Source organism: Centropristis striata, chromosome 6 (genome assembly GCF_030273125.1).
Source record: "Centropristis striata isolate RG_2023a ecotype Rhode Island chromosome 6, C.striata_1.0, whole genome shotgun sequence".
Taxonomy (NCBI): Eukaryota; Metazoa; Chordata; class Actinopteri; order Perciformes; family Serranidae; genus Centropristis; species Centropristis striata.
In genome coordinates this window covers 31,758,552-31,783,954 of record NC_081522.1, presented here as the reverse complement: position 1 = coordinate 31,783,954, position 25,403 = coordinate 31,758,552, and the positions used below count along the sequence as shown (strand labels likewise).

The following is a 25,403-nucleotide window of genomic DNA, read 5'->3' as shown; positions in this document are numbered from 1 at the left end:
TATCGTGATATTTTGCTTGCCAAATAACGCTGCAAAGGTAGGCTATTTTTTATGTTTCATTCAAAAAAAATTCAGTGCAGTGAAGCTTAAAGTTGAGGGAAGTTTGACAAAATGCTGCAGTTGTTGTCGTCCATACATGTTTGATATCAGTTCAGTTCAGTTTGACTGAATACTTTGTAGGTCAGTCTGTGGGTTTGACTCTCATTGTGGAGAAATAAAAAGACTGAAGTGAGATGAATAGACTGAGAATTTTTTCTTATTTGACAAAACAATTCTTGATTGAATTTAATTTTGTAGACATAAAATGCAGTTAAACAGTTAAATCGCGAAATATTGTATCACAATACTCAACATATCGCAAACTGTTTAAAATAATATTGTATCGTGACTCAAGTATCGAGATAAAATCATATCGTGGGGCCTCTGCTGATTCACACCTCTACTAAATATATGAAATATGTAAGTTTAAAGAGCTATTGCAAAATGGACTGAGACAGAAAAACAAAAAAAACAGAAATGGTCAGAGTGGGTTTACCATGGGATTCCACACATTCCTCCCTCTCTTTCTCCCATTTGTCTCTCTCTCTCAGCCCTGAGGCAGAAGCTGGCCCCCCTCACATCCTGACAGGCCTACTAACTAGCACTCAACACAAACACACACAGACACATGTGTGTTTATACACACAGACACATACATAAACACACACATATCTAACGGGCATGTGTGAGTCCTGTGAAATGAGACATCTGGGGAGCATACAGGCAGAAAGGAGAGAACGGCAGAGAGTCACAGAGCGAAGGTGGATGTGAGAAAAGTTGTGTTTGCTGAACACCGGACCGTTGGAAAAGATAATATTCCATTTCCGAGGCTCAATGGAACTAGCTGAAACAGAGGGCAAAGGTCAGTGTTTTGGCGAAGATAAGGATCTGCACGTCCGGCAATGGAGCAACACAACCCATACACAACGCACACACACTACTCCTTGGGGTTTTTAAATTAGAGAGTGAATGTTTCGCTGCGATCCACCAAGTCTGAGACTAAATCTGACAAAATCGGCACGTGCTGGGTCACAGTATACATGTGCATCTCAAAATAGAGACAGAGAGAAACCAGAACAGAGCCAGGAGAAAATAGAAAAAGGAGAGGGAAAGACTTGTCTGCAGTGATTTGACTGAGCATGCATGAACATGTGCACGACCCCATCCACACACACTCATACACTATGACAGAGTAGCCTATATAGAGTGTTGTGCCCAGAGGCAACGAGGAGCCTTTGTGAAGTAAGTTCGTACACAGGCTGCTGTCCAGCGATAATGACGAGGCCAGGGCTGCTCGACGGCTTAATACTAAGGGAAGATTCGTCCCCAGGAAAGCTATGGACCCTGTGGGGCTGTGTTGGTTGACACGCCTCTTTGGTGTCGCGTGGAAGTCAAGTAATGTACTACCAGTGGAGTGGCAAATCACACTGGTCAGCCTTCCTGGGAAAGTTTACTCCAGGGTGCTGGAAAGGAGACTTCGACTGATCGAGGACCTAGGATCCAGGTGGAGCAATGAGGATTCTGTCCTGGTCATGGAACAGTGGGTCGGCTCTTGACCCTGGCAAGGCTTCTAGAGGGCTCATGGGAGTTTAACCATCTAGTTTACATGTGTTTTGTGGACTTGGAAAAGGCTTATGACCAGTGTTCCCCGGTAGGTTCTGTGGGAGATACTGTGGGAGTATGAGGTACCGGCTGTGTTGCCATGAGCCGCCTGGTCCTTGAGCTGTAGCCGTGTATATCCGGCACAATGTCAAACACGTTCTCAGTGGGTGTTGGCCTCTGCCAGGGTTGCTCCTTGCCTAAGAATTGCAGCCTTTTTACAGATGATGTGGTTTTGCTGGCACCGTCCCTAGAACAGTGTGAAGTGGTCTGAATGAGAGACAGCACCTCCGAATCCAAGGCCATGGTTCTCTGCTGGAAAATGGTGGACTGTCCCCTATGGGTCTTGAGAGAGGTACTGCCCGAGGCAAAGGAGTTCAAGTATCTCTAGGTCTTGTTCATGAGTGACGGTAGAATGGAGTGTGAGATAAACAGGCGGTTTGCTGTGGCGTCAGCAGTGGTGGAGGCATTGTACTACATTGTATCGAAAGAAAACTGACATTCACAGCACAGCAATTCACACACAGGTATGGTGCATTCAATAGCGTCGGAATGGCTATGATACGTTCAAGAGCGTGGGACATATAAAAACTTATAGGGAAACAAGTTATTACTGAATGGAACTTAGTTCAATAAACAAGTAATAAACAGCTAATCTCACAATTTGTTTATTTTGGGTCTTGCATACCTGCAAGAACACTCAGGACCGTAAAGTAGTTCACTGTGTTATTTTATAGTTTTCTACATTTGTTGTACTGTTGAGTAAAAACAGTACATATTTATATTTTTCTATGTTCATCTTACTTAACTTGCTTTGATGTTTACTTCATATGTTAATAAAATATTGAATTAATCTCTAGTTTCTTTAGTTTTCAGTACAGATGACTTAAAATTGGCAGTTTAAAAACTATATAAAAAATCATGATAATAATCGTGATCGGGTGATATGAAAAAATATATTGTGATAATTTTTTTTGCGACATCGCCCAGCCCTAAATTGTACCGGACTTGCGGTGCATAACAAAAGCAACCCATATGTATCTCTCTGCAGACAATTCCCCCAAGCTCTCCCAAGCTCATGGGACATTCACAGACCAGATGGGACATATAATAATTAATCTGGCATGTTCTGGGTTTGCCCCAGGTTGGTTGATGCAATGACACATCAAAATGCTCTTCTGTGACTGATGACGATCCAATTTGCACTTGAAATGTACTTTTCAAAATGAAAAAAGATTAGGATGAGAGTCATGCTACTATGGCTGCCACAAAAAATAACAACTGCAGTGCAGAGACAGACATGGGGAGGGGTGTTGCATATCATTTTTCATGATGTCCATCAGACAACTATATCTAATCTGACTATGCAATTTTGTGCAATCTCAAATTGATCTTTGCATTACAGCAAAAATATGCAACCATAACACCTTATACTCTGATTGAACAATGACTTACTGGAAAGCTACTCATCTCTTAAAGCTACTGAAGCTATACTACTGGTTTCCTGAGTTAAAATGTGTAAAAGAAGTGAGATGATTTACATAATCTTCTTATGTTACTCCTATGAGCAGATGTAGAGAACAGATCTTAAAATCCTTTTAAGGAAGAGCCAGTATTGAAGAAACTTGCTTCTCCAAAATGCAAATCACATCATCACGTCATGCTGAAAACCAGAGTTACTTCTTTTGTGTTACAGGTGTGAGTGATTAAGTAGATGGAAGGAAAAGGAGTGAGGTACTATTCATACACATGAGTCAACACATTAAAGAAATGTGTGTGTGTGCGTGTGAGTGAATATGTTTGTATTAACGCATCTGCTTAAGCTCGCAGATTAACTAGACCAAAGCCCTCCTTTACTCACTCCCTTCTGCAAGGTCAGTAGGCAAGGCGGTCAATCCTAAGCCTGTCAGACCATCTTATCTGGACTCCCAAACATATTACACAATGTTATTACGCGCGCACGCACACACACGCACACGCGCACAGACACAAGCTCAGAGAAGTACAACAACAGGATAAAGAGCAGAACAGACAGACAAACAGTCTTTCAATCACACACGGATAAGGGAGACGGATAAACAGATACTGACTTAGTAAGCACAATACCACTGCACTGTAACAGAGATTCAAGCTTATCCCGTTCTTCATGGCTACTTCATTCACAGACCGTGGTTAGTGTATGAAGACCTCGTTGAGCTTAAAGGGATCGTTTGGATATTTCGAAGTCAGGTTATATGTGGTAGTTACCCACAGTCATGTTTATGGACATATCGTAAATATTTCATACACATAAACGAGTAGAACATTTTCAGGGTGGGCCTTTGTTTAGCTAATTAAAAAATATGTTTTTTTAAATCATTTTTACCACTTTAACCCCTCAGCAATCTGCCGGCCTGCCGGTGGGCTGAAGGGCCATCAGAACTTTCGTCAACTTTTTACTTCCCAAGGATGTAGTGGTCTCAGTTTTGAAGCTACTATTACCCCTTTTCAACCAAGGGCCGGTTCGGAGCCGTGCTAGTGTTGGTTCACAGTTGCGAACCATATGTCTCCCCCCTCATGACAAGTAAAATAACAATGGTAGACTACATGTCTCTACAACACATCTGTGCTGCTCATCTTCATCACTATGGACACCAAATAAATTATTTTTAACACTGAACGCAAAATGTTGATGTTGGACTTTGTTGTAAGCTAACGCTAGACCACTAGCGATGGCTCGCTAACGTTAACACACTAGCTCACCTGTATAAATCACATTGCAGTTAAACAAATCAAATAAATGAATGATACACGTTTTAGTTGGTCTCTATCAATGTTGCCGAATTGGTCTTGTTGGTCAGATAACCCCGCCCCCAACTCCTGACGTAAACGGTTGACGTTTCAAGACCAGCGACGAGTTGGTGCTGCTCTGGAATAAGTTTTCCCGGCTGGGAACCGGTTCTGTTGCAGTGGAAAACCAAAGAACCGGATCGCAATTGGGTACCGGCTCTGGTCGAAAAGCCCTATAAGATATCACAGTAAGGTTGGTACCTTACTGTGATATCTTGTCAGGATTGGGGCTAAATAGTGCACCAAAGTTATGGCAAGTTTAAGTGATGGAAAAACTGACCATTTGTTGTCCCTTGACCTCTGACCTCAAGATGTCTGAATGAAAATGGGATCTATGGGTGCCTACACATCTTCTATTTCCAGACATGCCTACCTTATACTAATCCCATGCAGTTTGAGGCAAATAAATTCATTTTTTCCTCATGCAGAAATATTCAAATACAATAACACATGTAAGACATTTGGTGTTATATCTGTTATTGTATTTGGAGAAACTTGGGGAATGCTGAATAAGCTCAATAAGCACAATTATGAAAACCCTGTGAGAAGTGTATCAGTTCAACTCTAATGCAACATCCCACATGCAGACTCATTAAAAGCTTCTGATGTGCTCTCCTCCTGAGTTGCCTTAGGAAAGCAGAGGCAGCGGGGCTGTTAAGTACTGGCCTTGTTACACATCAGAAGCAGCATGAAGCAGGCATCACTTCCCCTCTCCTCCCAGCTCCCTTCAGTTGGGATCTGACTCTCGGCTCTGTTCAGTTTTCTACACTGGCGCGAGATCTTGCTGATCTTTCCAGGAGTTTCTATCGAGTCTGCCAGCTGGACAAAGGGGCAGGAAGTTTTCCCCCCTCAGAGAGAGGCGTACTGAGTGGGAAAAGACAGAGAGTTGGATAGAGGAGAGGAAGAAAAGACAAGCTCAAGATGAAAAATCACCATAGAGCAGTTTCTGGTGGTGTTTGTTCCCAGGGAGTGGCCGACTGAGTGCAACACAACTGGAGCTGCATCTTGTTGTGTTTAGAGTGTGTTGAGCACCTAAACACACACTACAGACCATCCAAAGAATTTTAAGACATTCCATGTTTGAGTACTTATATATTCCAACAAATTATTACGGGATATTCACAAACATAGTTAATATGGTCAAAAACAAGTGTTTTATGACGTATTAAGGTAATAAACTAATGACACTGCAGTTCTATAGTCTGAACAAAGACAGCAGTGTATTTACACATTCCCTCCTTCCGTTCCAATCACAATAGATGCCCTAGACATATGCTGCTTACTGGACAGAACTAACATTGAACTAACTGCGAACCAGCACCAGCACAAGCCCAGTAAAAAAACTAGGTAAGTAAGTAAGGTACGTGTTGGTCGAAAAGAGGTATTAGTGAAATGTTTTGTTGTTGCTGCTTGTTTTGAATAATTTCTTGTCAAGGAAAGAAAATCGATTAAAATGGTAAATCCAGTTTGGTGTGGAAAAAGTCAGAGATTGTAATTTCAGGCTATATCGCCCAGCCCTAAGCACAAGCCATAGTTTTTAAATCAGTTATGATAAAGGGTTTTACTATTTCTCACACTCATTTCTGTCTTGAGTATGTAGTCTTTGATTAAGTCAATGGCTGATGATGAGCTAGATTTCCTGCAAAACACCTGTGCAAGATGTACAGGGCTATATGAGGTAATACTCACTGTCTACCTCAGTCAATAACTTTACTTTGTCAGATCAGGTAGGCTGTTGTTACTTGTTCTGTTTATTGTTACTTGCACAGCTGTGTATTTAGTTTAGCAGGAGAGGAATACCTGGAATTGTCTATTTCAATCAGTCTGTTATTGTTATAAACAACTGAAGGCACATTCTCAGAGATCCATTTTTATTTAATAAAGCCGTTTATCTTAATATCATTTTTCATTCACATGTAACACATTGCCCGCCAAGTCTTAAATTCTCACTGACCAAACATGGTCAGCCATATACTAGGTTATGACATAGTCTTCGTAGATTTAGTGGTAAGCCATGTTCACAGCAGCATTTCAAACAGCAAATTAAACACTGGGGCAGAGTAAATCATTCATTAGTTCATTATCCTTAACCGCTTATCCGCACTCGGGTCGAGGGGGGCTGGAGCCGATCCCAGCTGACATTGGGTGAGAGGCGGGTTACACCCTGGACAGGTCGCCAGACTATCACAGGGCAGACAATCACACTGAATCACCAATTAAACCTAAGTGCATGTTTTTGGACTGCTGGAGGAAGCTAGAGTACCGGGTGAGAACCCACGCTGACATGGGGAGAACATGCAAACTCCACACAGAAGAGTCGACGACCCTCTTGCTTTGAGGCAAGAATGCTAACCACTACACCACCTTGTAGAACCAGAGTAAATCAGCACAAGCTAAACTCTGACCAATCACAAGCTGTCTTGACAATGCTAACTTTGATGGAGAGTCCCAAATGGAGGAAACTTTCATAGCTCATTATCTGTGTCATCTTACTTTAGCCTTCTCTGTTAGAGTTCAGCAACACAATATACTTGTTTTAAGTCATTGAGGGTTAAAATTTCTAAATCTTTCAGTCACAGTTCTAATTAGATCTTGGTGATATCTAGTGTCCCACCACTGAATGCTTTAAGAAAGCATTTAGTGGTGGGAAAAACCAGACCCAGCTGAGAACCCTCCCTCTGATCCTCTTTAAATATCTGCTGTGTGGAATGGTGAATACACTGCTATGCTCCTCACATTGGCTATGTGTGAAATTTGGATCAGCTGGGGTATGCAGGATTGGGAGCCAAGAACGCTGGGAAGAGAGATAGAGGGGCCCATATGTGAGAGGACCAGAAACAGGATCTTATTGATTGTGGATCTCTCTCTCTCTGTCTCTCTCTAGTTGTCACCCAAGCCCCTTCTGTCTGTCTTTGTGTCCGTCCTGCGATACTTGAACAGTGGCTATTTACTAAACAGGAAGCTAAAAACCCAGGCTGAAATAATAATAGGTTGGGCACCTCTTTGTGTTAATGCCCTCCTCCTTCCACTGAACTGATTTGGGTCCCCACAAGATACACTGAGTTAGATTTTTGACCTTTTAAACATTTTAATGATAGCTGGAATAAAGTTTAAGACCAAAGTAAGAACCAAAAACAGTCAAATCTAAGGTTCCGTTTCAAAGAGAACTATTATTAACGGGATCTATTGTGCTTTTAGTTATATTTTGTCAATAGACAAGCATACAACCAAGTCCCAGTTCAACCTACTACAGGACTAGAGGCTTGGGCGTATGCTGCTGACTTGTACTGGTCACACAGCCACATTATGGACACATACAGCCATGTCCAGCTGTGGAAAAAGTATTCAGATCTCTTACTTAAGTAAAAGTACTAATACCACACTGTGAAATTACTCCACTACAAGTAAAAGTGCTGCATTCAAAACCTTACTAAAAGTACTTGTTATGCAGAATGGACCACCTAACAGTGTTATATTGTACATATTCCATATATATAATTGGATTATTAGTGATGCATTTAAATTTTCTCAAGATAGGGCTCATTTTAACTACTTAATATACTGCTATGGGGTTTAATTTAAAAAAAAAAAAAAAAACGTCTAATCGCTTCAATTTTTTTATGTGTTTTATGTTAAATCTCGACCAGAAAAGTAACTAAAGTTGGCAGTTAAATGTAGTGGAGTAAAAAGCACAATATTGCCTAAAAATGTAGTGAGGTAGAATTATAAAGTTACATAAAATGGAAATACTTGAGTAAAGTAGAAGTGCCCAAAATTGTACTTAAGTACAGTACTTGAGTAAATGTACTGAGTTACTTTCCACCACTGGCCGTGTCCCTAACCTTCCCTTACCATGCTCCTATATATAATAACATTACAGTTTCAGGTTCATAAAATGTGAGATTCATAAAAAGTGGTCGCTCAAGAGTCAAGACACATGTGGACACACATGTTAATGCAGGTGTGAACAAACGCAATTATAGCTATTTATGATCAGATCAGGTGTGGCCAGCCTCTCTGGAGTTCAGCTGCAAGGATTTCAGCCATGTGTCTGTCTGGCAGACTGAGCGGACACTGCACAGAGCGGATATTGTGGCTCTGTTAATAGGACAGCTGATTTTAACCCTGCGGCCCTCATCGATATAGTGGTGAGCGTTCAAAGCTTTTTCCTGCTACATCCGTGGCTCTCACTACCAACTATTGAACAGCACTCACAACGAAGAGCTACAAACTAGGGCTGGGCGATGTGGACCAAAAGTCATACCCCGATATATTTAGGCTGAATATGGATATACGATATATATCCCGATATTTTTATCGCAAAGTGAAAGCATATGTTCAGTCAAAGTCAAATATGACATGTCACAAGTAGTTTTATTGAAACCATTTATTAAAGTGAGCATAAATACTGTACAGGAGTACCTTTTAAAAAAAAATTCAAAGCTCCACAAAGTGCACATTTAAATAAAAATATATCTTAAATAAACAACGCAGCTTGCCTAGAGCAAGGATCACGGTGCAAATTTGAACTATATCAATATATGCGATATGGTCTAATTCCACATCGCATTTAAATATATATTGATATATCTTTGAAATCGATATATCACCCAGCCCTACTACAAAGCAACATAGAGTTTGCACAGACACGCAACTAAAGGCTACTAGCTAGTGCCTAAGCTCTATAATAGTCTACTGCAAAAGCATATATGCTTGCATATTTGGCCTCCATCAGTTGTATTTATTGAGAATTAGAAACCGTATCTTTCAAGTGGAAAACACAGTCATAACTGCAGAATTACAAGCTAGAGAATGGTTGTTAATTTGTTAATAATACAACTGCACTCTGCACACTTCCTCTATACAATGAATCCATGTGTTTATTACTCATTCAAGGCTCCATTCACATGGTTTAATACGTCAATCGAACACTGAAGTGAAACAGGAACTTCCTGTCTTGGACCAGAATGGATAAAAATGGTCAAAACTGCATGTTATCAGCATAAAGTAGGCATGTATGTAAAGAGGAGACTTGTGGGAACCCAGAGAACCTATTTTCATTGAGGTCGCAGGCCGTCAGAGGTCACATGACCGCTTTGAAAATCACCATGAAACACTAAAAAATAGCCTAACTTTACAGCGTTATTTCGAGAACTTCCTGATATACTTGGTGCCTATAGATTCCTTAGATCATATAGTTTTATATGATACCAGTATCTCCAGTATATTCCTAAAAGTGAGCCTGCTTCGGCCTTCACTCGAGTGTCCATAATAAACACCTGGTTCCTCCACTATTTTGTATATTTCCATCCCTCTGTAATGCTTTTAGTCACATTTCCAGACCAGGTTTATTCATACTTGAACCAGCATCCTGCAGCTAATGTTCCAAATCAAATCATCCAGAGCACACAGATGTGTTACTGTGTGTCCTGGGGCTACAAAGACAACTCCCCTGGGAAAAACAGTGGGAATCCAGCTTTCCCAAGAAATATTTTCACATGCTCTTTCTCTAACGCTGAGTAACACACTGAGGCCATACAGGACACCAGTCTGCAGAAAGTGATTTTTAAATTGTCAACTAGTCATCTCGAGTAGCTGAAATGTGCTGGATGTCACAAACAACCACCTTTAAACCTGTGATGATAAGCCACATTCACACAAAAATGAAAACATGGGCAGATGTGCAGACATAGGTTCGGCTCGGGCACACAAACATTCACACATGAGCATGAAGCACACACTCACATCCTCAGTCAGGTGAAGACGTTTCCAACTTACCTACAACCATTAAAGTAAACTCGAATCCTCTTTTGACTGACTTCCGATACACCTGATTGGGGAGATTAGCGAAGCCCACATAGCCCTCTAGGTTCCGTTGCTGAAAGAAAACCCAAACAGACAAACACACTTTATGTTAATGCAGGAATCACATAGTATGAACAAATGATTAAAAACTCACAAACACTCTCAGATTTCTATCTTTAACAAAGTATATAGGTCTGTTTAGGGATGGGCGATATGGACCAAAAGTCATGTCCCAATATATTTAGGTTGAATATCGATATATGATATATATCCCAATAATTTATTGCAAAGTGAGAGCAAATGTTCAAAGCAAAATATTAAATGTTACAAGTAGTTTTATTGAAACTCTTTATATAAGTGAACTTAAATACTGTATAACAACAATAAAAGCTCCATAAAGTCCACATTTAAATGAAAAATATCTTAAATAAAACTAGCCTATGAAATAAAATAGGCCAATCTTCTTCTGAAATAAATATATTTATATGAGAAAAGAATAATAAACATAACAAAATACCTAAATATGACAAACCCTAGTAAGCGCAGCATTTATATATCAAGAAATATTTTTTTAACTATATCGATATATATACAATATGGTCTAATTCCATATCACATTTAAAAATATATAGTTATATTTTTTATATCGATATATCGCCCAGCCCTACAACACAGAATCTCTATGTGGTTTTTACATGTGTTTGAACAAATTTACAGCAGATTTGTAGCTGCACATAGCCATTATGTGTGCAGAGTGACAAAAACCTTTTTTGACCCTACAATTAGTATTTCTGTGTCCTGCAGCAACAGAGCGCCTTTGAAGTGAAGTGCAGCTGGGATAAACACAAGTGGGGGAAAAAGGCTGTTTTAGGGGGAAAGAGGTGAGGGGAGGCAGAGACACAGAGAGATATAAAAGGCTTTATGCCCTGCCAAAGCTAACCTAACATGTAACTAAAACAGAAAAGTATCACAAACCAATGAATGAAGCTGACTGGCTTCAGTCATTGGTTTGTGATACTTTTCTGTATCTCTTACTTCAGTAAAAATACTACTACCACACTGTGAAATTACTCCACTACAAGTAAAAGTCCTGCATTCAAAACTTAATGAAGTAAAAGTATAAAAGTATCAGCATTAAAATGTACTCAACGCATCAAAAGTAAAAGTACTCTTAATGCAGAATGAGCCAACTCAAATTGTTATATGTAATCTAAATACATTATTGTATTATTATACTTGATGCATTTATATATTTATATGTTCTCAAGGTAGTGCTCATTTTAACTACTTAAGATATTGTTATGAGGCTTTATGTATAAAAATAATAGCTAATCACATTAAATTGATAATGAGAAGTATTTTAATTTTGAAAAGCCAGGGATCATTTTAAATACTTTATATACTGTTATAAGATTTAATTAAAGAAAATGTCAAATCACTTCAAATTTATCGTGTTTTTCATCTTAAATCTCAACCTGAAAAGTAACTAAAGCTGTCAGCTAAATGTAGTGGAGTAAAAAGTACAACAGTTGCTTCAAAATGTAGTGGAGTAGAAGTATAAAGTTACATAAAATGGAAATACTCAAGTAAAAGTACAAGTACAACAAAATTGTACTTAAGTCCAGTACTTGAGTACAATGTACTTAGTGACATTCCACCACTGCCAGTCAGTGTGCCAAAGTTGAAATGTAAAGCTAAATGGAAAAAGTAAATTCAATACAAACAAACAAATGCAAATCTCCCTACGTGTTGAATCATGTTCGTCCTGTTCCTCATGTGGGACAGGTTGTGGCGGAGGCCGTGGATCTCAGACCAGATCACAGCAGAGCAAGGCTCCCAGCTGCTCTGTCTTTCAACCAAGGTATGTCTCTATTCCCTTTCCCCATCACTCTTTACCGCTCTCCAACTCCCAGTCCAATGTCAGATAGCACCACCCCTCCCCCTGCAATCGCTGTGCACTGTCCTACACGCTACGTGAGGCAAACACAATTGATCGCTGGCTTGCCTGCTGCCAGTGAGTGGCCTCTCAGGCTCTGTCATGCATGGCACTGATTGAAAACTGCAGCTCTGCACTGATAGGTCTGCTGAAAAAGGGGGTTAAGCACCTGCAGATGACCTTTTGACTAATACAAACTCAAACTGACCTGTTCTTGGTTGTGAAAACATAAAAGAGGGCATTATAACGGCCATGTCCACGCCACTGCAGATACTGAACTCTCACTCCATGGTGGTATCCCAGGCGTTTTACTTGTGCCATCTGTCTGTATGAAGCCTGATATCTGAGCTATGTGTGTCACATGATGCAGCACACACTGCAACATTGTCAGTTCATTTTGCAGTTAATAATAACTGGCAAGTAAAAAATACCATGTGCCACCATCTATCTATCACATTTCACAGTTTTACAAAGTCATGTGGAAAGCCCTGTGTACATGGTATTGTGATTTTTTTGGTCTTGGACTGTTGTATTCATTCATTATCCTGAACTGCTTATCCGAGTCGCGGGGGCTGGAGTCGATCCCAGCTGACATTGAGTGAGAGGCGTGGTACACCTTGGACAGGTCGCCAGACTATCACAGGGCTGACATATAGAGACAGACAATCACGCTCTCATTCACTCCTACGGGCAATTTAGATTCACCAATTAAACCTAAGTGCATGTTTTTGGACTGTGGGAGGAAGCCAGAGTACCCGATGATGCGGGGAAAACATGCAAACTCCACACAGAAGAGCTGCAGGCCGGAGTCGAACCGGCAACCATCTTACTGTGAGGCACTAAGCATTGCTAACCACTACACCACCGTGTCCCTAGTTTTGATTATGGTATATTTTAATGGCAAAGCATAAAATATGCCAGACATCAGTCTCTTCCAGCTAGACATATTTGCCAGAGCAAATAAAACATGAGCTTAGCAGATTCATCTGGTTCAGAGGCTAGTGTGTTCCGGTAATCAACAGATTAAAAGTCTTCATGAAATAACCACATGGCAAATCCTATTTTGAATACTTCTGTGTGAATGAAATACTACATATGAAAAGTAAAATGATAATAAGATTTATTTACGAACTTGCTTCTGTTGCAGGTAAGTAGTTTTGTGTGTCCAGTAGGAATGGGAGTAATTCATCGATGCTCGATTAATGGTCGTTAAGAATTTGTTCGATCACATGGAATTTTTAATCGATCTGTGTATTTATTTATTTATTTTATTTCGTCTATGACTGCATATCAGTACTCAATGAACTGAAACACGGCCGATCGTTCAGTTCTGCAGCAGTACATGGATAAGCCAATGAGCTGAGAATTAAGTTGGATAAAGCTAAAGTTTGCAAACTGAAAGTTGCAATAAAAATTATAAAACACACAGAAATACAAGAGGATTCATTTGAGCAAATCTAGCTTACTGTATCAAATCTTGCTGGCATGAATTACTAGATTTAATTTTATCCAAAACTTATTTAAACACAAAAAATACTTAAATAAGATTCCTGTGAAAACTAACCTCAAGCCTCTTTGGGGGCTAAAGCATTGAACTCCTTGACGTTTTCTTTACAGTATGACCTCACCTGAGTTAGTTTTACAATCGACAGGAAGTCTCTTTTTGTTCTTTCAAAATAAAAGTGTCCACTTTCAAAACAGGCTTTTGCATCGTAATGTATATCTTTTATTTTGCCCAATGTTTTTATCCATTCTGAGGTATGGATAAAAGCATAGTGATTAATCAATTACTTGATTGTTAATGTTATAGATGCTTGAGTTGGAAGGTTTCTTCCCAACGCCCATCCCTATTTTGAATACTTCTGAGTGAATGAAATACTACAAATGAAAAGTAATGAGTATGTCCTCATTTAATTACAATCTCGCTTCTGGGGCAGGTAAGTAGTTTTGTGTGTCCAGATTGCAAAAACAACTAACACTGCATGCCCTTGGGTCGCTACACTAACCTTTCTTTCAACTGTGCCTTTTCCCTGCTTGCCAATGGCCTGATGATTTCACATGCTCCTACTACTACTACATTCCAGGTTGACCCACCACATCTGTGTAGGAGGATGCCTTACTCCCACCATCGGGCAATGAAATAAACAAATGCAGAAAGACAATACAATCATGTCAGGACTCTGTGGCTGCTGTGGCTCTCATCAATGTAACCAACATTAATATTTTGTGGCAACAAATGCCAACATCACCAGCGGATGTTCTGGATACACAGATTGGGAAAAGCATCTGCAACAATCCATTTCATAATCAGAAATACTTTATTGATCCCAGGGGGGAAATTGCTTTGTTACAGTTGCTGCTGTATAAGAACAGAATAGAAAGTACTTCTGTAAATAAAGTAAAGGTAAAAAGCATGCTACACTAAATACACAACAACATACAATACAAATGCAAGTCTTGACTAAATAAAGACGTGTCTTAAATAGAAATATGAAATATAGAATAAATTTGCCTCATCAATACGTTTGATTCATGCAGCTCGACAAAAGCCGTAAATACTCAGAACAAGCCTGAGGCACTTTGCACCATTTCCGTGTTTGATCCACCCACATACAAGTTTTTCTGTGTGTGAAAATGCATCTTACATAAGGTGCCACATCTGGTGGTCTGTCCATTCTGTCCACTAGCTGCACCGTGGGTAGCACAAGTAATGTTACACACTGAGTGGGTCATTTAGCTATTTAAGTTTAAATTATAAGTGCAGGCTGTCAGCGTTTCACTACAAAAACCCTCTGTTAGAGTATGTGTGTAAACAGGAGTATGTGGATCCAAATGTGCACTATATGAGGTAAACAGTGTGTGTGTGAAAGTATGTGAATACAGCATACCCTTTTATTTACAGGGTCTTTGTGTCTGTAGCAAATAATTTAGTTTGTATACAAGAAACACAAATATCACATTTCCAGCTTCATGATAACAGCAATCATGATGGTATCAATACCAATATTTGTTAATTTGACATGTATTATGACTTACATGGCTTTTTTAATGAGAAAGTGACAGAGGTAAAACCAGGGGACTTAAAGAGGGAAGTAATGGGGGATGAAAGAGAGGAAGGCTCCAGTCCATACCATTACTGTGCACCCCTCCCCCAGTCAAGCCAGTGGTGATCGCAGCTGCCTGCTTCACTGACATCATCTGTATTACCAAGTCCACCCCCTGCTTGCATTCACCAGCTGATGCTGAGGCCCTCCCACTGTTCCATCAGCTGTAAACTTTTACCTATTATATTTTAAATACTAATACTGTAATACATATTGGACATCTTAACTCCATAGTAGGAGGACAGAAATAATGAGAAACAGTGCATGTGTCATTGCTTTCTTCTGCTATTTTTAGCACTGAGCATGTTGTGCCCACTGCTCCTTCCCCATCTCTCTCGGTGCACAATGTGTTTGCCCGCCCCATTGTTGTTATGCCAAGGAGAGTCACTGGCAATCACCACAAACAGACACAGCGCAAACACAAAGTGTGTTGTGTTGTGCGATGAGTAATCACTCGTTGCTAAACGTAAGTGCCAGTGTAAAAAGCCCATAACGGAGCAAAACCCATGTGGTCAACCAATGCAATCTCATGGCCAGTCCCACCAAACTGCATTAAGCAAGACTTGCTATCTGGTACAGTAAGCCTACTTAAAGAAGAGCCAGGCATCTCTTTCACTTAAATTCCTCTGTCTCAGTATACCACAGTCACTCCATTTCCATATCTAATTAAATATTAATTTGTTGTGCATGTATAATCTTCAGATTTTCACTTCTCACTTTAATGTATAGTTAAAAATGGTGAAGTATAAATGCATTTGTGACAAGTTGCCCCATCATGGGGTACCCCACTACGTGGGGTAAACTGTCACAATATATTTTTCAACAAATAAGAACATGTATAGGAGCTTTCCAAACGTATTCTTGCATTCGAATGTTTTTGGGATGTTTGATTTTTTGAGATAGATGTCTCAACCAAGAACTACCCATTATGTCGGGTTGTGTGCTGTCGTCAGGCCCTTTCATAGTGCCGTCTCATGCCGCAACATTTAAGGCTCTGTAACGTCTCGCCTGCACTATGAAAGTGCCAGAAGCGGGATGTCGGGATCAAGTGATCCCACCAATTTTTCGCCTCCAGAGGAAGTCACAGGCTGGAAATTGGTGGGACTGTGGGGCGAGACCAACTATGAATGGGCCAAGGCAGAATATTTGACGTCGCGTGTGACGTCCAAGACACACCTCCCACTTCGTCCGACTGTCATCAAATCACTGTTCAGCAGCTACACAACAACTGCGGCCACCGTCGCTAACTTTGCACAGTGTCCGCCGCTGATCGTAAACAAACAGGCATCGCTAACTGTACACAGAGTGTACGCTGCTTGTTGTAAACAAACGGAGATCGCTAACTGAACACATACTGCTGCAGCACATACACACTGTACTGATACAAAGTTAACTGTGTAGCCTATTAGTACTGTGCTAGCTGCCGCTGCTCTGTTGCACGTCACTTTCGTCTCCTCCCACTTTGTTTCGCGAATCCGGGCTGCACTACGAATGGGCACGAATATCAAGCCTTCGCAGGACCACTATGTATGCCAGCACAGATCTTTCCGGCAATATAGCAGGACATTTTACATTTTCCTGCTAACTTAACCCTACTTACTTGTCAAAGGTATATTACATAAAAAAGTACAGTTCGGTTAGCTGCATGTCAAAAGCAAAATGACCTCAGAACTGTGAGTTGCAGATTTAGCCGTTAGGATTTTTAGATAGCGCCTTCTGGTGTTGGAGGTAGAGGCAGTATGACGACTAACCCGTGTGACAAGATGCCCCACTTTCCCCTACATGTAATTTGGGGAACAGGCTTTAATTTCTCTAGTAGTGAGTGATTCAGACAGATATGAGTGTTACAAACTACACCATAAAGACCATCAAGCAATGTTTTACTGAATTAAATTCACAGCTTTTATTTACATTGCTTGGGGCATAAACTGTGGGAATTCTTAAGGGAATAAGACAAAGGGGAGCAGATTGGATACTCAAAGCATAAAATCAGACCACCTTAGCTGGTTAGGGTATTATCTAAAATTGTTTTGATTACAAATAATAATATAATGAAGGTCGGTGTGAAAAGACATCTCAACAAGATTTTACTGAGGTCCATATATTTCCCCACTGCAGGGAGCTGCGACTATACCACGTACCCCCGATACGTGCAATTCTATGAGACGTTCAGGGAACCCACAAGCCGATTTAACATAGAACATTATAGTAACGTAAGTTTGGTTAATATCGGTACATTTAGCAAACACTGTATCTACTACACAGGATCTATTGCAGCAAAAAAGCAGATTACGTTATACTTTTGCCAACCTCGCTTTACCAGAATGATGTTAACGTTACACAGGAGTGGGAGGCACAATTCATTTTTAATACGATGGCATACTGAAATCAGGGCCGGATTAACCGTATGGGCAATTGGGCAATTCCCCAGGGGCCCACGCCCTCTAAAGGGCCCAGGGCAGTGTGGGCACAAGCAAAATATCTGGTTATCTCTCGCTTATATGTTAAACTGTCCATTGGAGCCGTTGCTCAAAAATGAATTTTGAGGTGACACGGTGATTTCTGTTTACAATGAGCTGAGGACCAAAATGCTACTTGATTCTAGATTCTTGATTTTTGTTTGTGTCTTGTCTTCCTCTGTGATGGCTCTATCAATTCAATACATTAGTGCTGGGAATAGATGTTAAATAAATACTGGATGCTTTGAAAGTGGTTGCTTACTTATTTTTTTGTGAAAATTGAGGACACTTCCTTCCCTATCTTTTTCTATCCTTTTGTACGGTGTCCTTGAGTGCCAAGAAAGGCATCTTCAAAATAAAATGTATTATCATTATTGTTATTATTATTATCTATGTAGTGGGTCGTTTTTGCCAGATTATACTGCTGCTGATGTGTTTTGTTTTCATAACATCATATGTGAGTGAGTGGCAAAATGCACTTGATAACAGTTAGTTATTGATGTATTGAGTTGTTAACTGCATATTACTGTAATTTATTCTATATTTTGCTAGATTATGGTGATTCTGGGGTCGTGATGATGGGGCCCTTGAATATTGTTGCCCAGGGTAGAGCAAAGTGTTAATCTGGCCCTGCTGAAATACATGTTGTTTGGTCAACTACATATATCAGCAGGCGATATCAATTTGTCACAAGGGGTGTACAATGTTTCTTTCAGTTTTTGGTCTCACTTGAAGTGGCCCTCAGTACAACTACATGCATTTGAGCATGAAATCTTATAAGTGCAGTGTAAAAATGCACAAAATTACTTCTTGCAATCAATGTTGGTCTGCTGTTCTTGCACTGAATAAAAAGAAAGAACAGTAAGTGGTTCATTTTTATTTGCTTCAAACCTTTTGTATTCCTATTATACTGTTATAGGTGCATTTTAGCATGGAATATGTTAAGTTACTGCACTGTTAACATATTTAAAATTGCAGTTTCATCGTATCTGGTTAAGTGCACGGTCCTGTATGTGGCCCTGTGGTAGTCACGATGAAAAATCGTGGCCCCCTCCAGCTTTTAAGTTGCCCATCCCTGATGTAGATATTGAAAATATCGTGAAACGAGCTGGTTACGTTATTCTGTTCCCCATATCTGTGAGGTCGGTCGGCACCAGCAGGGACCGAAGCACACGGGAAACGTTGCGGTTAAACAGGGCATTTAAATAACAGCCTAGTGAACATATGTGTCAACACTTGCACATTGGTATTTGGAAGATAAAATGGACTTACAGCGATGCTGGGAACCGCAGTCTCTGGTCGCTCGATCATTGTACTATGCTGTCACAACCCAGCCTGAAACGGACAGTCACCGAGGCATAAACTGATTCACGTCCCAAAGAATGACGGAGCGGATAGAAATACGCGACTTTTCACCCTAGAAACCGTCGCTCGGTTTAAACAAAATGAACCTAGGTGCGTCTGTAAACGAATGAATGAAGTTAAATTACATATGGCCGCTGACGGACACTACAACCAGATGTAGCACAGTCAAGAAAAAAATGCTCCAACGACCGTTTTCCTAACAAGGCAAACAAACCAAATGGAAGCAACACATCCGGTTGAGAATTTCAAAATAAGATTGCAACAATTTTATATTGTGCGCCAGATCTGCATTTGGCCAGACAATTTATTTTCCTATTTCGTCACCCTGTTAAAATAATCGCCTAAATCCTTTTTTTCCAAGTTTTGCAGGAAACATATAAACATATGATATCATATATGATAACATATTTTTTGATAATTTCACTCAAAAAGGATGTAACAAAGGATGGCTATTGGTATAGTAATAACACTGTGTGTAAATTATGTAACTTAAGAGAAATAAATGACTTAGGCAATTTTTTGAACATGCCTTTGTGACTTAAGCAAGATATGGTAACACTTTATTTTGAAGGTGTCTACATAAGAGTCACACAAGCCTGTCAGAAACATGACATGACAAGTATCATGAGGATTAATGTTACTTCAAAGTGTCGTTAATGTTCATGACACATCCCATGTCATGTTTATGACACGCTCATGTCACTCTTATGTAGACACCTTCAAAATAAAGTGTTACCATATCTTACTTAAGTCTCAAAGGCATGTTAAAAAAATTGCCTAAGTCACATTTTATTTTGACTTAGGCATAATAAATCCGCTTAAGTCACATACTTGACATAGGCCATTATCTTAAAGGGTTAAATCACTGAGGATGCAGGATATTTCAGCATAGGTGGCCGGCGAGATGATTTAAGCAACAAAAAAACAAAACAATTTTGACAAAAAAATTATATTATTATTGTTATAATAGTTTCTTATAATAGGATTTTTCATTTGTTTTAGTTTTAATTTCGTTGTTATTTTTTGTTTTCATATTCAGTTACTTTTAAGTAGTTTTTAGGGTGTGTTTGCTAGTTTTAATTTTTTGTGTGTGTTTGTTTTAGTTTTTTGTAATGGGGTATTTGTTGGGTGCAAGATTAAAAAAAGTCACAATAAATGTTGCCTTTATTTCCTTTGTCTTATCCATCTCAGCCCCAATAAGTTTACTAAGTCATAAAACCAGATAGATGAAATTGATTTCATATCAACCAAAAAGGTTTAGGTATTAAAAAAAGTTGACAAAGACGAAAACGAAGGATATTTTCACTATAATTGTCTTTATTTTAAGTTAGTTTTGTAACCACAGAATACAGTTTCAGTTAGTTATAATTTTTTTTTAAACTCTCTTTATTTTTATTTCAGTTAACAAAAATGTTTTTTCAATTCTAGTTTTCGTTATTTTGTTAGTTTTCGTTAACTATAATACCCTTTATATAGATGTGCTTGCATATGGTAATAGATATGTCAGTTTAGCTTTAAATGGAGACAAGAAACTCCAGTATCAGATTTCAGCTTTTCAGAAAAGATCACTCAAAAGAAACTCATGGCAAAGTACAATGAGAACCATTGACCCTAGGGGCAGATTTAGGCTCGTATTTTAAAAGATAATAAGGCTACATTTTGTCTACAGCTATGCTATGCTATGTATGTTGTTTGGTCAGCTTGATGCAGCCATTCCCCCAGGAATACTTTTACAAAGCAAGAGAGGTGGGAATGCTCAAAAGTCGACGCATCTATGCTAGTTGTAATGTTTCAGAAGAAGCTGAACTAGGAAACGTTACAAAAAAGTGTGATTGGGTGGAATTCATTTTTGTGCAATGAGAAAAGTTGAATAATGTCAATGATGGATTAAAAATTTGGAAATTTTTTAAGTTCACTGAAGAGTATTTGTTTGGTAGTGAACATCATAAAAGCATCTCTCTACCAAATTTTTAGGGGTATTAGTTGATGAGAAGTTGTCATGGTTGGAGCATATTAATTATTGTCAATAACAAGGTATTGAAATCTATTGGTATCATCAGAAAAAATTGTGGTTTCATATCTCAGAATGCTTTAAATATACTGTATTATAGTTTAATTTATCTACCTCTCAGTTAATGTAATATTGTTTGGGCCAGCACTTATCCTTCTAATTTACAGAAATTATTAATCACACAAAATAAATTTGTTAGATTAGCCACATTCTCTAATTATTTGTCTCCATCTGCCCCTGTATTTAAGAAACTCCATATATTGTCAGTTTACGATATTAATATACTTCAATCATGCATATTTATTTATAAATATATTCATCTTTCCCATTTTACGTTTTTGTTTTTATTTCTGACTTTTAAGTGTGTGTGCTATAAAATGGCACTTTGTATTGCTTTCTTTTTTGTTGTTATTTGTTGTAGCTTTCTCTCATTGTTGTTGTTGATTTATTTTTTTATTTTTATATACTTTCTTGGGGAGGTGCTTTTTATGAGCCCATATGGGTTTTTTTTTTAACCTCTCCCGCACTTACTATTCTTGTTTCATTTCTGTTTTTTGTAATTGTCCTTTCGTATGGTGCAAATAAATAAATACAAATACAAATCTAATTCTTAGATGCTAAGAAACAAATAAACCAATGTGATTAGATGACTTGAATCAAAAGCATAAAGAATGACAACAAGTCATCGTTGAAAGCAACATTAAAGGCCATGTGTCAGATCAGTAAGGCACATCATAAGTAAAGCTTTAGTAGGAAATGTTGTTGTTTATATGAAATGAACAATCCCCAAGACTTGCATCCACTTGTGGTCTTGACAGTGACTTTGATATGATGTTAAGTGGTGCATAGGCGCACTCTAGTGGAAAAGAAAGCAGCTGCTGTCTGACGCTCCAGCAAATGTTTTGACAGGACCAAAATTCCTTAGAAACATATTTGCTCATAACCCTTCTAACTCCTGTATAGTCTAAATGTGATTGTCAGTGATTTAAAAAAAAAAAAGGAACAAATGCAACTTTTCGTATAAACCACCATACCAATTTAAAAATATGACATAATAACGAATAAACATAAAAATATGCATGTTTCAATGTTCATTAGAAACATACATTGAATGTAAAACATACAGTCTGTAGCACTGTATGGCGTGAAATATTCAATATGTAGGCTACTCAGTCTCAGTCAGAGTTAATAAAAGACGATTACTTTGGTTTTTTAGAGGAGTAAAATAAAAGTGGAAAGAATGATTGTAAATACTAAAATGTCATGAAAAGTACCACAAATAGTTAAGAGTCAGCAAACTGACACAGTAATTACACAGAAATGTGTTTCTTAAGTTTGTTAAATTGGCCAACATTATCCTCCATAAACTATTGGTTATAGCAGATATTTTTTTTATTGTTTAAGAATTCAACTTGTCATTTGAAAAGAAGAAAATGCTTACAACTCAGAGATAAAAAGTTGTGATCAAGTTAATTCACAGCACCTCTTTTTCCTTTTGTTTTTTTTATGTCAACATGGCATTAGCATACCAACTACTTTATCTTTATTTATCACTATCAAAAAGGAATTAACATATTAACAATGAATAATGTATGTGTAAACTAAACCCCTGGCATGAATAGAGACAACCACAAAGCCCAACATGACTTATTATCTTGCTTTATTACAGAATTACTTACAGATTAATACAGAATTACATGATTTGTTGTCAAATTGTGTGTACAAACACTTGAATGTAACATGACTTTAAATAGATAAAAAAAACACATCATTACATTACATTACATTACATGTCATTTAGCAGACGCTTTTGTCCAAAGCGACTTACAATAAGTGCATTCAACCTGATGGTACTAGACATAGACCATAGGAATCGAGTAAGTACATAACTTTAAGAGCTAACTGTCATTGCTACAGGAGTGCTATATGTTAAAGAAGAAAAGAATAGAAAAGAAGAAGAAGAAGAAGAAGAGCAATTTTTTTTTTTTTTTAAATATATATATGTGTTAGGTGACCATGGCTTAACCGAGGTATTGTTGGAGGAGATAGGTCTTCAGCCTGCGGCGGAAGATGTACAGGCTGTCTGAGGTCCTGATGTCGGTGGGGAGCTCGTTCCACCATTTGGGAGCCAAGACAGAGAAAAGTCTGGAGGTGGTTTTGAGGCGAGGCGATCATCACTTTACTTAACTATCAAAAAGGCAAAGAGCCCACAACAGTTAATGTGGTGTAACCCGTAGCTTATACTCTACTGATGACAAGTGAAATTTGGAGGTATTGCTCTTTTAAAGTGAATGTAGTGAAAGAGTTCAGATTACAATAGATAATTACAACAAAAGTAGTTAACAGTAGTGAAGGGACAATGAGGCTTCGTGAACGATTTGCTTTATTTTTTGACACCACTAGATGGCGGTCTTGGCTTAAAAAAAAGGGCTTTATAAATGGTAATTGAGTGTGTTTTAAGACCTTTGTTGAACAAAGAGCGCCATCTAGTGGGCTCAGTAGATAAAGCAAATGGTTCAGGAAGCTTTGTTGTCCCTTCACTAGCTCACAGTGTGACGGTCTGACTCTGAATGTTGAATTAAGCAAAAAATACACATATTGTCGCTTATTATAAAATTAAAATGTTCAAATTTTAGCAGAAGTAGAAAACGGTGCATATTTAAATATGTCTCATCCGAGATTTTTTTTTTTTTTTTTTAAATCTATCAGTTACAAAACATAACAACATTTAGTATATATTTACTATATATTTTGCATATAGATGGACAGGTAGCTTATGCTTATCCTCCAGCAGATAGTTAGAAATCGCAGCATCACAACACATTACCAGAAAGATATTGTTCAGGCTTTTATGTGGTAATTGTGTTGCCTGGTTACAGGTTGGATGCCTGTCCTGGGAAAGATTTGTCATCCAGGTAGTTGATGATCGTCTTCACCCAATCGGCCGAAGGTCTGACACACAGCTGACGTCCTGCCACTGTTTTCAACCTGAACAAAAACATAAACAAGGCGGTCAGGTTCCAAGCCCTCATATGTAGATAATGATATTGGTGTTATAAATTTCTCAGGTTGTGTACTTACAGGACGGCAGGGTTAGAGCACCGCTGACTGGTCTTGTGGTACCCAACCACTCTTTCTTTCGGTATGCTGTTTTCATTGAAGCGAAAGCAGCATTTCTTTGGGCCAGAACCACGCAGACCTGCCAACAAACACATATAAATGAACAACTCAAAACAAAACACACACACTCGCAGACGTCATGGGTTCGTTCTTTCTTTGTTCCCCATTTAATTTCCTCTGCATGAGGCCCATCGACATCTAATCTTGATGTGTGTTATTTTGCTGTTTGAATATGGACTGGTTGAATTTGACAGAGCACTGCGTTCCATATTGTGAAAATAATCAGTTAATTCAGTAACCCTCCTATTATGTTGCGGGTCAAATTGACCCATTTCAAAGTAAAAAAAACAAACAAACAAAACAGTTACAAGTATTTTTTCATAAAAAATAAAATAAAATAATAAATTTAAAAAAATCACTGTCATGTAAAACCATTGGAATTTATACGTAGGTCTTTCCAGTGTATATTAAAAAAGTTTTAACATGCTTTTTTAAAATGAAAAAAACAGTGAATTATCCTCATTGAACCATGAAATGTTTAGTAATGTAGTTATTAATGAAATATGAACAATTTATTAATTAATTATTTATTATTTTTGGGATGTTTTAGATCTTACACTTTTGGATAATTAAACATGCCCCGGGTTAAATTGACCCACAAACATTATTTCTGTTCCTGAGAAACGAACATAACAGGAGGGTTAAGGTAGATTTCTCTTACTGGAATAATTTCCCAGTGCTTTTATAAAACTAGTGTATGTGCTGGATCCATTAAATCAAGATTTCTCAACCTTTTAAGATAAATAAATTATTTGGCTACTCAGGGGCAACAACACAAGATATATATAATCACCTTATTAAATTGTTATTGTAATAAAACCAGTTTGTCTATTTACACATCCCGCAAATATGGAGCAACTTTAACTGATCAGACTAAATTATTATCATATATAACAATTATATGAGTGTAATCTTAAACATTTTGAACATATAATTACAATTCCTCACCTCTCTCACACACTAATTGAATGTAATTTTGCAAGGTGCTTCTTACCTTCACTCAGATTGATGACAGCCAGCATCAACACAAACAGGGACAGAGAGAGACGAGCAGCAGCCATCCTGAAGTTTGTTCT

General features: G+C 38.4%; 2 protein-coding genes across 2 annotated transcripts in view; both read right to left on the bottom strand.

Moving 5' to 3' along the window:
• LOC131973768 (septin-7-like) overlaps positions 1–19,356 on the bottom strand; it is a 51,777-nt gene extending 32,421 nt beyond the window's left edge. The window contains exons 1-2 of the mRNA XM_059335844.1: positions 19,044–19,356; positions 10,246–10,345 (exon numbers count right to left, since the gene is read on the bottom strand). Of these exons, the coding sequence (XP_059191827.1) occupies positions 10,246–10,345; positions 19,044–19,082 (139 nt within the window). The 5' untranslated portion in view covers positions 19,083–19,356. The remainder of the gene's footprint in view (positions 1–10,245; positions 10,346–19,043) is intronic.
• A 3,974-nt stretch (positions 19,357–23,330) lies between these two features.
• Positions 23,331–25,403, bottom strand: LOC131973701 (monocyte chemotactic protein 1B-like). Its single transcript, XM_059335765.1, has 3 exons — positions 25,322–25,403; positions 24,229–24,346; positions 23,331–24,135 (listed from the first exon to the last, which is right to left on the bottom strand). Exons 1-3 carry the CDS (start codon positions 25,386–25,388, stop codon positions 24,021–24,023), a joined length of 300 nt encoding a protein of 99 aa, XP_059191748.1. The 5' UTR covers positions 25,389–25,403; the 3' UTR covers positions 23,331–24,020.

Bases quoted from the DNA above. Each gene is read 5' to 3' on its own strand.
- LOC131973701 (XM_059335765.1), bottom strand. From the start codon at position 25,388: ATGGCTGCTGCTCGTCTCTCTCTGTCCCTGTTTGTGTTGATGCTGGCT. The intron at 24,347-25,321 runs GTAAGAAGCACC...GTTTGTTGGCAG, and splicing joins TGTCATCAATCTGAGTGAAG to GTCTGCGTGGTTCTGGCCCA. The intron at 24,136-24,228 runs GTAAGTACACAA...GTTTTTGTTCAG, and splicing joins TGCTCTAACCCTGCCGTCCT to GTTGAAAACAGTGGCAGGAC.